At 33.0% G+C, this 13,213-nt stretch overlaps 1 protein-coding gene across 1 annotated transcript in view; it reads right to left on the bottom strand.

Moving 5' to 3' along the window:
• Positions 1–13,213, bottom strand: part of LOC134238800 (uncharacterized) — a 45,906-nt gene that overhangs the window by 8,352 nt on the left and 24,341 nt on the right. Inside the window, exon 5 of the mRNA XM_062720912.1 lies at positions 4,333–4,491. Within this exon, the coding sequence (XP_062576896.1) occupies positions 4,333–4,491 (159 nt within the window). The remainder of the gene's footprint in view (positions 1–4,332; positions 4,492–13,213) is intronic.

Genomic DNA, 13,213 nt, shown 5'->3' with positions numbered 1-13,213 from the left:
GTAATGTATATGTGGACTGTATGGTAAAATTCTATCATAAAAAGAAAAAAAAAGTATATTACTGAAAAAAATTTTGAGTCAGTCCATTTTAGCAAGTTTGTAGGGAGACGGAAACGAAACAAAATGCTTAAGTCTTCAGAATCTTAATTGCAAATAAAACATACGTTCGTTTTTCTCAGAAAAAAAATCGCACGAAATACTTTGGATTTTTTTTTTATCGAAATACAAATTTAGGGATGTTTTCATAAAAATCAGTTTTTAATTTTAGCGAAAAGAAATTAAAGTTTTCTTGTATGCATAGAAAGGATGTGGTGTAGCATTTCAGTGGCATTGTTAAGAAAAGAAATTATATTTATTTGTCCATATTCAAATCTATAGATTTATAGCTGATATCAATTTTAACTCGAACTCCCTGTAAGGAATTATTTGAGCCTTTCATCTCGCTGTGAATGGGTAATTAATTTTAAAATATTGAATGAGGCTTTAATACTTTGTTCATTACACTTTTTTATGTCTGCTGAATACACAGAAGTAAGGAAGAGAATGTTCAAAGAAATATGCTTTTTTCTATCCGATTAATAGAGCCCTAACTTAATTTTATGGTAGTGGATTTTGCTCAACATAACGATTTAAGTTAACGTACCATGCTTTCTAAAAACCCTCGAGCAGGGAAGATTTTAAAAGAATAAATGCAGTTATACTACTAGTATATGAACAATTTATACAAAGAAGAAGCTGAAAATATTCAAATTTTAACACACGACGGACGACGGACAACACGACGACGGACGAAAACGGATAGCGATAGGTCACCTGAGTGAAATACATGTATAACTTGCTCTTACGCGAAAGCAGACCTCTGACCTCGGGGAAGTATATTCTGGCATTTCTTTATTTTAAGGAGGCACTATTGATCCTTGATCAAGTCTTTGCACTTAGGTTTTCTATTTATCATTAAGGTATAACTTTACTCAGATAACTAAAAATTCCAATGATAAGAACGGAAAACCATCTATTGCACATTGAACATCTATGATTCTTCAGTTATATTTCCATATCAAATTACTAACTCAATAACCTACTTTTCATGCTAAATGCACCAGAGTTACTCAATATTTCACGCTTAGACCAGTTTTTTCTTCTTTCCCAAAATATAACAATCAACAAACTCTCTAAAAAAATAAATATTATGTTAAAGGAACAGCGTGGTGTCATATAAAAAAAACGAATAGAGTTTGGGCCATAAACTTGATAATTATTTGATTCCAAATTTCCTCTGTCATATTTATATTTTCCCCCATTTTTAATTGAATATTGTCAAAACTTGAATGATAAGAACTCTAAATTATTTATACCCTTAGGTTACTTTTGTTGCACTAATTCTTATTGTATTAACATTATTCGGGGTCAATGATCAAATTCTTAGGATATGATGTTTGGAGTAGCTTTTGTTCATATGTTTGAATTTCTTTATTTAATAGCATTCAATTACTTGAAAAAATATATAAGCTGTAACACATATAACATTTGCAAAATGTAATAAATACATATAACTTTTACATTGTGATTAACATTGCAAGAAATAAAATATTTTGGCAAAAATAAAACACTAATTTTAGCTAGAATTTCCTCTGCATTACAATACATTGACTTTTGTTCCTGTATATTTTCTTCGAATAATATATAATATAAAATTTTCAAATAGATATTGAGTGAAAACTTGGTTATTTCATCTATTTATAACAATTTTTTATTTATCATATACTTTATAAAATTTCCCTTCTGTTTTCTGAAACCTGAGTAAACGTCATCATTAAGAGAGGGTACTGTGTAAAACATTTTGTAAAGAAATCGTCAAATCTGCATTTTCACTATATTATTTAACAAGAGGCCCACGGGTCTTATAGGTCACCTGAGTATTGTGCAACAACTTTCAAACAATTAAATTTGGTTCATGTTTTAAACCAGAATTCGCAATTCACAATTTTGAAAGAGGTACCATTGCTTATAATAATTTAGACTTAGCATGCTAACTCTGTTTACTTAATACCCAGAGGTAGATCAGAGTAACATTAAGAGAAAATGCACTTCCACTTTATAACCAGTTGTACACCTCATCCCAATGGAACAACTGATCCTGGGGCCACATATTTCAAATTTTTGCAAACTTGATCATAAAATGGTTGATTAACACACCAAAGAGCAAATTTCAAAGCATTAATTTATTTTCAGACTTTGTACCCTCCCCCCCCCCCTCACCCCGACCCAGGGAAGGGGCGGGGGCATAAAAAATAACCATTTTGCTAGGTGCACCTTTCTCCACCATTAATATATATATTTGGATCATTGGCATTAAACACAGGAGCAAAGGAAAGAATTTCAAAGAATAAATGCATTTTCACTATATAACCAATAGAGCCCTGCCCTAACACCAGAACTCCTGACCCTGGGTCATAAAATTCACAATTTTGAAAGAGGCACTCTTGCTCATCATAACTATGTGCTTAGTTAGTTTATTTAATACCCAGAAGTAGAGAAGAAGATTTTCAAAGAATTAATGCATTTTCACTAAATAACCAATAGAGCCCCACCCTAACACCAGAACCCCTGACCCTGGGGTCACAAAATTCACAATTTTGAAAGAGGCACTCTTGCTCATCATAATTATGTGCTTGGTTAGTTTATTTAATATCCAGGAGCAGAGAAGAAGATTTCCAAAGAATAAATGCATTTTCACTATATAACCAAAAGAGCCCCGCCCTAACACCAGAACCCCTGACCCTGGGGCCACAAAATTCACAATTTTGAAAGAGGCACTCTTGCTCATCATAACTAAGTACTTAGTTTATTTAATACCCAGAAGTAGAGAAGAAGATTTTCGAAGAATAAATGCATTTTCACTATATAACCAATAGAGCCCCACCCTAACACCAGAACCCCTGACCCTGGGGTCATAAAATTTACAATTTTGAAAGAGGCACTCTTGCTCATCATAACTATGTGCTTAGTTAGTTTATTTAATACCCAGAAGTAGAGAAGATTTTCAAAGAATTAATGCATTTTCACTAAATAACCAAAAGAGCCCTGCCATAACACCAGAACCCCTGACCCTGGGGTCATAAAATTTACAATTTTGAAAGAGGCACTCTTGCTCATCATAACTATGTGCTTAGTTAGTTTATTTAATACCCAGAAGTAGAGAAGAAGATTTTCGAAGAATAAATGCATTTTCACTATATAACCAATAGAGCCCCGCCCTAACACCAGAACCCCTGACCCTGGGGTCATAAAATTCACAATTTAGGAAGAGGCACTCTTGCTCATCATAACTATGTGCTTGGTTAGTTTATTTAATACCTAGGAGCAGAGAAGAAGATCTTCAAAGAAATCATGCATTTTCACTATATAATCTATGTAGCCCCGCCCTAGCACTAGAACCCCTGACCCTGGGGCCATGAATTTCACAATTTAAGTAGAGGACTCAATGCTCATTACATTCATAACAACAGTTTGCCTGCTTGATGTCCAGGAGTAAAGAAGAAGATTTTTAAAGATTGTAATAATTTTAGTGGTTTTTGCCCCACCCCCCAGGCCCCAGGGGGGCAGGGACCATGAAATTCACAATTTTTGTTCCCCTTCACCCATAGATGCTGTATACCAAATTTGGTTGAAATTGGTTAAGTGGTTTCAGAGAAGAAGCTGAAAATGTTTAAATGTTAACACACGACGCACGACGCACGACGCACGACACACGACACACGACGACGGACGAAAACAGATAGCAATAGGTCACCTGAGTTACTCAGGTGACCTAAAAAGCCCCTTTAATATACAAGAAGCCGTAATTTATTGCCATGCAATTTACAATTTAGGGAGAAGGCTTAGTTCTTATTTCGAATAAAAGAAGGAGATTTATAAAATAATGCATTGATTCCGATCCTTTTTATTTAAGTGAGACCATGTGTGATCTGCATTCTTTCTCAATATTCTTCTATGGCATATTTCATAATTGGTTGATATAGGCTCAGCAGATTCAGAGGATATAACTGAAACCTCGTCCTTGGAAGGAAAGCAGGGAGTAATACATGTAGGTCCCTCAGATTATCTAGTAAAATAGTTTTTGATAAGAGCAACATATTTGTATCTTCGATTATCTTCTGTCAGTTTAAATAAGGATAAAAATCATTTTTAAAGTTTTATTGTTATAATATAACTATTTCATACGACTTTAATCTATCCACTTAATATCTTACAACATGTTTTGGCATAACAACATAACTTTTGTTTGTTTCCTTTCCCAATATTGTATTTCTAATGTAGTTTAAAACTCACCTCTCTTTTCAGACGTATTTAAATCAATCAAAAATGATCCAAAAAGACTACATAGGTTCAATTGTTGATGTTCATGTTCCTCATCAAATCCCTTGACGAAATTGCAAAACATGATCTTTGTCCCTTGGGACATCTTTAATACGCCAGGCGGTAACTTTACTGTAAAAATAAATATCTAAAACAATTCTTTCAAAAATATAAGTCAGATACATGTAATTGATATTTTGTCACGTAATTACTATTATTTAGAAAATTAAACATATATTTCTTTTTCAATTTTTTTACGTTTGTCACAGCATTAATGTCATAAAAATGTCACATTTTTGCTATTGTTTAGAGCATTTTCATTTTTGTCACGACAGAATTACCGGATTATCTCTATTCAAATGTTCTAATTAAATAAAAGAAATTGATAATTAAGTTTAAGAGTTTTTTTCTCGTTTAACGGGTTTTCCAACAATCTGTTGGATTTTCAAAAATAACAAGTTGTGGTTTATTATAAGAAGGTATGTTTTTGTATTCTTATGTAGCAGAATTTATTTGCTAACGTATATATAGAACTTCATTGGTCATATTTTTTGCTCAAAAGTCGATAAGCAATAAGTTTATCTTAACGGTTTGAATCTATTAACTTGGGATGTGGAGACATGTCTTCTAGATGAGACCCTATAAACCAAAATCCCGTGTCGCAGTAGGAACTGGCATGTAAAAGATCCCTCAATGATCAATGACCCTAAGTACCTAGCATAGGAAAAATTCCATATATCCACCCACAGGACGAAAGATCACCTTTAAGCAATCGCTTAATTGTAGCTTAATAGTGACTTAAAATTGCTTAAAGAAGTTAATTCCTTTAAGCCACGATTAAGCCACCATTATGCTGCAACTTATTGATGCTTAATGTCCAAACTTCATTAAGCTACCATTAAGCCACCTTTAAGCTGAGCTTAATGGTGACTTAATGGCCAAACCTCATATAACCACTTTTACGCATCTTATATCAGTATAACTCATGAAGAACAATCCCGAGAAGTTTTTCCACAGCAAAGTGTACACGGACAATATTCCAGCCCTCGTTACTAAAATCTCTTTTAAAAAAATCTTTAAAAATAGCTGATTTTCCTTTATTCTGTAAATATGCATATTAATATAAAAATTACTATGGATTATATTCAGTTAATTTCTTAATTTTTAAAAGATATACCATGACTTAGGATTCTACTAATACTCGGGCTTGAATTCTCTTAATAATAAGATATAACCGATAAAAGTTTTTTTTTTTTTTTCAAAGATGACATCAAAACAGATCTTAACTTCCCGTCAGGAACTGCTGTTTTTCAGCAAGGTTTTTGGTCTATGTTTTCCATGTAAGGATTGTTGTAATAAACTATTAAATCAATCTTATAATTAATTTTTATATATAATCTATGTAATGACATACTTTTAGTGTTTAAGATAATATGTGCCTGTTTCGGATGAAGCGGCTTTAAGTATGTCTTAAACTGTAACATAAAACGAACTTAGTTAGGTCTTAGCTAAGTCAAACTTATGCTAAAAATATTTCATATGATTGCTAAATAGATATATTGCTAAAAGTGATTCAGTTAGGCTTTTAATTAATTATATATTAAAGTTGACGTCCTTACCTATCAGTTTAAGTTATGTTGGATTCGATTTCATATTAAAATTATGATTATGTTATAAATTATTCAGAATGTTTGAAAACAAATACCGCACAGTCAAAAAGTGGCAATTTGTGGTTCATTGCAAATGTTCACGACAATTGTTTTATCACCTGAGGTGTTTTCAGTTTACCTTTAGTAACTCTTTTGTTTTGATAAATGTTCACTTACCCTGTTATTATCACAGAAAAGAAAAGATAATCGAATGCCTATCCACTTGAAATTGATACTCTAAAAAGTTCAATTCATTTTGAATCCCCGCTATGTAGCAGGCCATGCGTCTCAGAAGTAAAAACTGCAAAAAGTTTTATGAAATACTCATTTGCTAGTTAATCAAGGATTCAAAAAAATCGGGATATTTTCCGTATGTCTCCACTTATCAGCAATTCTCTCTCTCTCTCTCTCTCTCTCTCTCTCTCTAACTGTAGTGAGCCCTGGCTAAATCCGCACGTCACATTCTAAATTTATTCCACTTAACAGCTACATTTTATAATATTACTGTTACTGTCATTATCTTCTTACTTTTCTGTTTTCAACAAATTATTTCAGCTCATATTTTCAAAGTGAACATACAGATTCGTGGTTTACAACTGTGTTCATTTTTTCCTAAAACCGAGGTCTCACTAATATTAGACGTATTCCTAAAATTAAATATTGTATTTACATGTATGTTGTGTTGGGAGTGATATTGAAATCAGTGATCCCCCCCCCCCCTCACGAAAAAATAAACTTCTTAAATCAGCGTCAAATAGAGATAATTATTTTCTTTAATACATAATATGAATAGAGGAATTTTTTAACATCGAACGTCAACATTAAATAATTATTCTAAATATATGTACAAGAAAGTTAAGATATACTAAAGTCACCTCTACCGGCCGCTGAAGTTTCGCTAAGATTGCCAAATCTTAGTACGCTTCTAGTTACGGTCTTAGTTTTAGACTGTACTTAAGTCTTACTTAAGCACGGTCTTAGACTTAAGTAGCCTTTATGTTACGACCCCCAGATTTATACACATTGGAAAGCGGGTATGATAAACAGATTAACAGTGTACAGTATATCGACTGGTCAGACAATAGACCATAATTAGGTGTCCACCGTGCTGTCCCCGGTTAATTAACAGGAAACTATACATACACAACGTACAGACAGATTTTGATGATCAATTATTTTTACATTCATTCATTCATTCATACTTTATTTCCCTCATTAGAGGATTATCAAATGACAAGAATAGAAATATATATTTATAAACATCAACAGATACCAAGCAAATTTAACATATAAACAATGAAGAGAATGCATGCAAATAAATGTCAAAACTAGAACAAGAGGCCCAGGGGCCGCATCGCTCACCTGAGCAATTGGCTAGGAAAAAGCACATATCAGATCAGAACTGAAAGTTGACTGGGGGGGGGGGGGGGCTTGAAATTTTACCCCCAATGGCTCATGATTTGAACAAACTAGAACTTACACTACCTGAGCATGATTCCCTATAAATATAACTAAGCATAGCTTTGAAGTACTTGAAAAGAAGATTTTAAAAGGTTTTCCTATATATTTCTATGTAAAACTTTTATTGGCCATTTTGCCCCACCCTACCCCCGGGGGTCATGATTTGAACAAACTTGAATCTACACAACCTGGAGATGATTCTACATGAGTTTCATCTTTCCTGGCCTAGTTGTTCTTGAGAAGATTTTTCCTATATATTCCTATGTGAAACTTTGATTGGCCTTTTTGGCCCCACCCTACCCTCTGGGGTCATGATTTGAACAAACTTGAATATACACTACCTGGAGATGATTCTACATGAGTTTCATTTTTCCTGGCCCAGTGGTTCTTGAGAAGATTTTTAGAGATTTTTCCTATATATTCCTATGTAAAAATTTGATCGGCCATTTTGGCCCCATCCTACCCCCTGGGGTATACCCCCTGGGGTCATGATTTGTACGAACTTAAATCTACATTACCTGAGGATGATTCCACATGAGTTTTATCTTTCCTGGCCCAGTGGTTCTTGAGAAGAAGATTTTCAAAGATGTTTCCTAAATCAGGGTTCTCCATCATTTGAAATGTTACTGTGTTGCAGAATTAACAACTACCTGAGGATGATTCCACATGAGTTTCATCTTTCCTGGCCCAGTCGTTCTTGAGAAGAAGAGTTTTTAAAAAATCCATTAATTTTTCTCTAATTCATAGTTATCTCCCCTTTGGAAAAGGGCCTGGCCCTTCATTTGAACAAACCTGAATCCCCTTTACCTAAGGATACTTTATGGCAAGTTTGGTTGAAATTGGCCCAGTGATTCTTGAGAAGAAGATGAAAATGTGAAAAGTTTACAACAACAACAACGACGACGACAACGACAGACAACGGAAAAATTGTGATCAGAAAAGCTCACTTGAGCCTTTGGCTCAGGTGAGCTAAAAATGAAAAAGAAATAGGAATATATGTGAAAAATTACAAGTTGTCAAAAATAAATAAATAAACTAGAGCCGAGCTCGTTGCAAAGCAACGAGTAGGTCTTCCGTCGGAGCTACGGACAGTGAAATGACCTTGAGTCAAGGTCATGCCACGTTTTAATGTTAAAGTAATCTTTTAAGGGTAGATAACATCTTATTATGTTTTACTATTTAAAAAGGATAGTTAAGGAATGTTTGCGACCTTGACCTTGTCAAAATGACCTTGGGTCATACAATGATACACGCTGGTGATGAGCATATCCCATTTGTTTGCTACCGTATTGACAAAACCACACATGTTTTTCAAACAATGCATCCAGCCAAAATATCTTATCCTAAATGACCTTGAATCAAGGCCATAACACACTCTGCATGATTTAAGCAATACCTTTTTATAGGCCTTGTAACAGCTAATATACATATGTAAAAAGTTATGGTCAATTTTATAAGCAATGTTTAAATTTTGGAAAAGCCTGTTAAACTTCAGGGTCAAAGTTCATGATATACTAGTATTTGAAATGATTTTATCACAGGTTGCGTACATCTGATGTTTGTGTAAGATGAAAGCCCTATCTCTCCTCATTAAAAAGTTATGATCAAGTCTCAAGGTCAAGTTGTCAAAAGTCAGTGTATTTAGAAAAGAATTGTCTTAGGTAATACACAGGGATAAAATAAAAGCCCTATCTCTTCTCATTCAAAGGGTATGAGTGTTGTTAGTGTTTTTCAAAAGCAGGTAAAACTTCAAGGTCAAAGGGTAAAAAATCAGTGAATTTTGAAAGGTGTTATTACAGTTAATACATTTTTATAAAAGGGAAGCTTTCAAAAGTTATGGTCAATTTAAAGTTATGTTATTTTTTTAAGTGGGTCAAGCTCCAAGATCAAGGTCACAGGGTAAGAAATCACAGTATATTTGAAAATTAGATGTCACAAACAAAGATGGCACAAGTCCTATTTCAACTCATTCAATAGTTATTATCAAGTTTAAAGTTCTCGTGACAGATGGACAGACTGGCTGACGAATAAGGTTTAACGTCCCTAAAAAATAAATACATGTAATTTGAACATGATAAATTGAGAAGAAACGAATAATTAAAAAAATGGAAAATATTAGAATATAAATCAGGTTTCCAACATGAGATTTCCTTAAAGACTTATTAATATATATTATTCAAGTACATGCGATACATGTACATTGGAGGTTCAAGACGCGGAGACCGGTCATTTCGATGAGAACATATACATCATACACAACTGTCTAGTTACGGGGTAGGTTGTGTCATAAAAGGATTAAATTCGCCCGATTCCATCTATGATTTTTTTAAAGTCTGTCTTTGTGCAGCTAGTGATTTATATTGTTTAAACAGAATTTAATATTATGAAAAGAATCATTTTTAATGCTTATTTTTGACATATGCTTAAATTATTTACCTAATATCAATTTCAGTTTAAATAGTAAAAAGAAATTTGTCACTCAGTATTTATTCTAAGGAATCAGTGTCAATTTTCTACATCAAAGAGCGTCTGACTTGTATGTATGATATAAATTGCGTAAATGTTTTAATTGAAATTTGAGTGAATCCCGTATGTTGTGAACTGAACTGAACTGAATTTATTGATCTCTTCACAATTTTACAATTGTATAGCGAGATATAAATGTAAACTACAATGATGACAAATAAAAACACATATATGGCATGCGTGAGTATGAGGATAGACAAATAGTACAATTATAGGTTTAGGTCTTTACTAGTTTGGGGAGCACGTTTTAGTAATTTTTTTAATAAATATACACAGCTTTCTTAAAAATGACTGTTTATCTGAATTCATTATTTCTCTGAATGTAATTGTATTTTTGAATCGTAATTGTTTTTGTGTTAAACATTTCTTTCTTTCAGGTGTCATTGACGTACAATTTAATATGTAAATATGTATGTATATGTGTGAGAGAGTCAGTTTTTAGATCCGCCGTGGACTATCCCGGACGTGAATATTAGATATACTTAGCCTGGTTCCCTGTCCCTGTTTTACTTCGTATTCTCCGCCACTCTCTACCATCGGCTCATACTGTCTGAGAGAATTCGAACGACAACTCTGCATAGGAGATTGATTCTCCGCGTCGCTAGGCCTTGGCAAGGATGAGACAGGGGACCAGGCTAACATGTGTTACGGTGTAAAATACAACATTTTTTGACTTATTTTAAATTACCGTGTAAATTAACTTTTCGGACTTGGTGTAAATTGTTGTCAAAACTTTTCCTATATTTCGGCAAATGTGATAAATTATATAAATTCCGCACAGCCTTAATCCCACCTGAGATTGGACAGTTAATTCCTTAATTGACATCTGTTTATATTTATTGACACTTAATCTTTCATCTTTAATTCTATTATATACATACTGCTAAAATGTAACCATTCGCTCAATAATTGTTGGATACTTGATTTCTATATACCTTTTGTTAATCCTTTTATTTTACTCTGTCTTTGTTCAGTATGTATGTTTTGTTGTGAAAAATTATAGTCAGTTGGAATCAGACCTTCGGTGCTGATAGTTCCCAAACTCATGTAAAAGTATATTCCTTGCTGATTCTATATAAAAGTACAGAATTTGTAACTCGTGTTTATGTCTTGAAGTTTTAAAGAATCTGGGTTCAACAATAAGAGGAAAGCTCACGGTTAGCCCAGAATCAGTAGTAGACGGACGAAATTATCCCGTAAAACATGTACTGGACATTCCGTCATCAAGAAAATATATATGAGCCGTTCCAAGCAAAAACCCCCCTTATGTAATCTAACATAATTTTACGTCACAATAGAAAAAGCAACGTCATTATTTTGCAACAAAAACTGCAATAAAAATCTATCGCGCACTGACTGAGTTCCAGCTGAATTCTTTGTTTTATGTCTCAGAATTTTCTCATTTGTGCTCTCTGTATATTTTTTTTCATGACTACATGTGTATTGTCTATTTTATAACAAATTTGACTGATTGTTTCAAACTACTTGTGCATTACACATTAAAACAACCTTAGAGTGTTCTGATTAAATACACAAAATTTGTCAACACTTCGACGTTTATTCTGTTCCATGTACATTATAAGTTTTCAGTTAAACTAAATAAAACATGCAACTGTTGTTTAAAATTCAGATTTACGAATCTTTCTTATTCAACAACGATAAAAAATTACATACAATGATGATAATGAGTTTAAAAAATATTTTTAAAAAGGAAGGAAATGTTTTTTTTTATCCGAAGTCTTGGCGTAAATTGATTTGACTTAATCATATGTCAAGAAAACTGCATAGGAATTAACACCAATCAAAATGAATGATAGAATTGTTTAACCACACCAATGCCAGATCTAAATCCGGGATATTTTTTTTTTCATTTATTGTAGACCCAGAACCTCCTGGAGGAAAAGTGACACTATGTCAGCTAGCAATGCTACTTTAATTGAATAGACGTCTATCCGACATTCTCTTTTTTCTTAGGTATTGAAAAGATCGATAACTTGTAAATACGGTTGTAGCCCCCCCCCCCTTCCAATCACCACCACCAAAAAAAAAAATATAAGTAATAAAGCATTTATAGAAATAAATACATACATGTATATCTTTTTACAAAATTTTGGAAGTTCTGAAAAATACCGTATTTGACAAGCACACGTACATTATTTATTTCACATTCAGAAAAAATGCAACCCCCCGTCTCCGTTTTTTATGTGCATGATTGTAATCACAATATTTGTTCATCTGAGTGTAAATCGAGTGCAAATAAAATACATTTCCAAAATATTTTAATCCGTTTGTATTTTCCCGATCTTCTTAATCTAACATAGCAAGAAGTAAATGCATGCTCGTAATTTTCACCAGGAAGATCACATGCAGGTATAAACATAACCTGATTTTTTTCACACAACGCTAGATCTTGGAAAATAAGTAGAGCTAGGAGTATTTATTTAAGGAATAAGTGTCTTATTTTTCGATTTCATGAAGTGATCAATCGATTGGCTTGCGTGATAATTTGCATAAACGCCGAAGCCAATCAATTGATCATCTTCATGAAATTGAAAAATCTGACAGTTATTCCTTATATTTACATGCTTTGATTCCGCCAATCCACGTGCTCCAATCCCTGCTTCTGTCTAGCTGTTTGTCGCGCCCTGCACGTGGTTTTTTTGGAACCGCGCCAATACATTGATGGAGAAATAAAGTATATTTACATTTGGTAATTTTATCTCGGACAAAGACATTGGAAATGTAAATATTATATTATAAACACTTTTGTCGAATGATTTGAAAAACGTTCTGACGTGTTTTTTTTTTTTTACAATGTACATGAGAAAATAGTTAACCCGTTCACATTTTAGTAGACCTGGATCGATACAACTCTTTGGCACTGTAGATGCAAATGTGAAAAAAGAGAAATTAATAGTAAAGTTTATTTTGTTAATATATTGAGATTCCACCAGGAGAGAATAAAATGATGAAAAGCGTTGTATAAAAATGCAATTTTTAATTTGCTGTTCAAATTATTATCTTTTAACAACGTTTGTAATAATAAATAATACAGGGTCTCGGTTTAAAGTGCTTAATGAAAGATACAAACAAATCATTAAATGAATGATGTTGACACTATACATAATTATGTTATTCTGAAAAGCTCCTAAATTTTTGCATGTCATCTAGCATTGCGGTGATGCAGGCCTATATCTCATAACTTCCCATGTTTTGAG

This window comes from Saccostrea cucullata, unplaced genomic scaffold (assembly GCF_032062105.1).
Source record: "Saccostrea cucullata isolate Sc308-1 unplaced genomic scaffold, CSIRO_AGI_Scuc_v1 ctg3044, whole genome shotgun sequence".
NCBI classification, from domain to species: Eukaryota; Metazoa; Mollusca; class Bivalvia; order Ostreida; family Ostreidae; genus Saccostrea; species Saccostrea cuccullata.
This window is presented reverse-complemented; position numbering and strand designations above follow the sequence as displayed.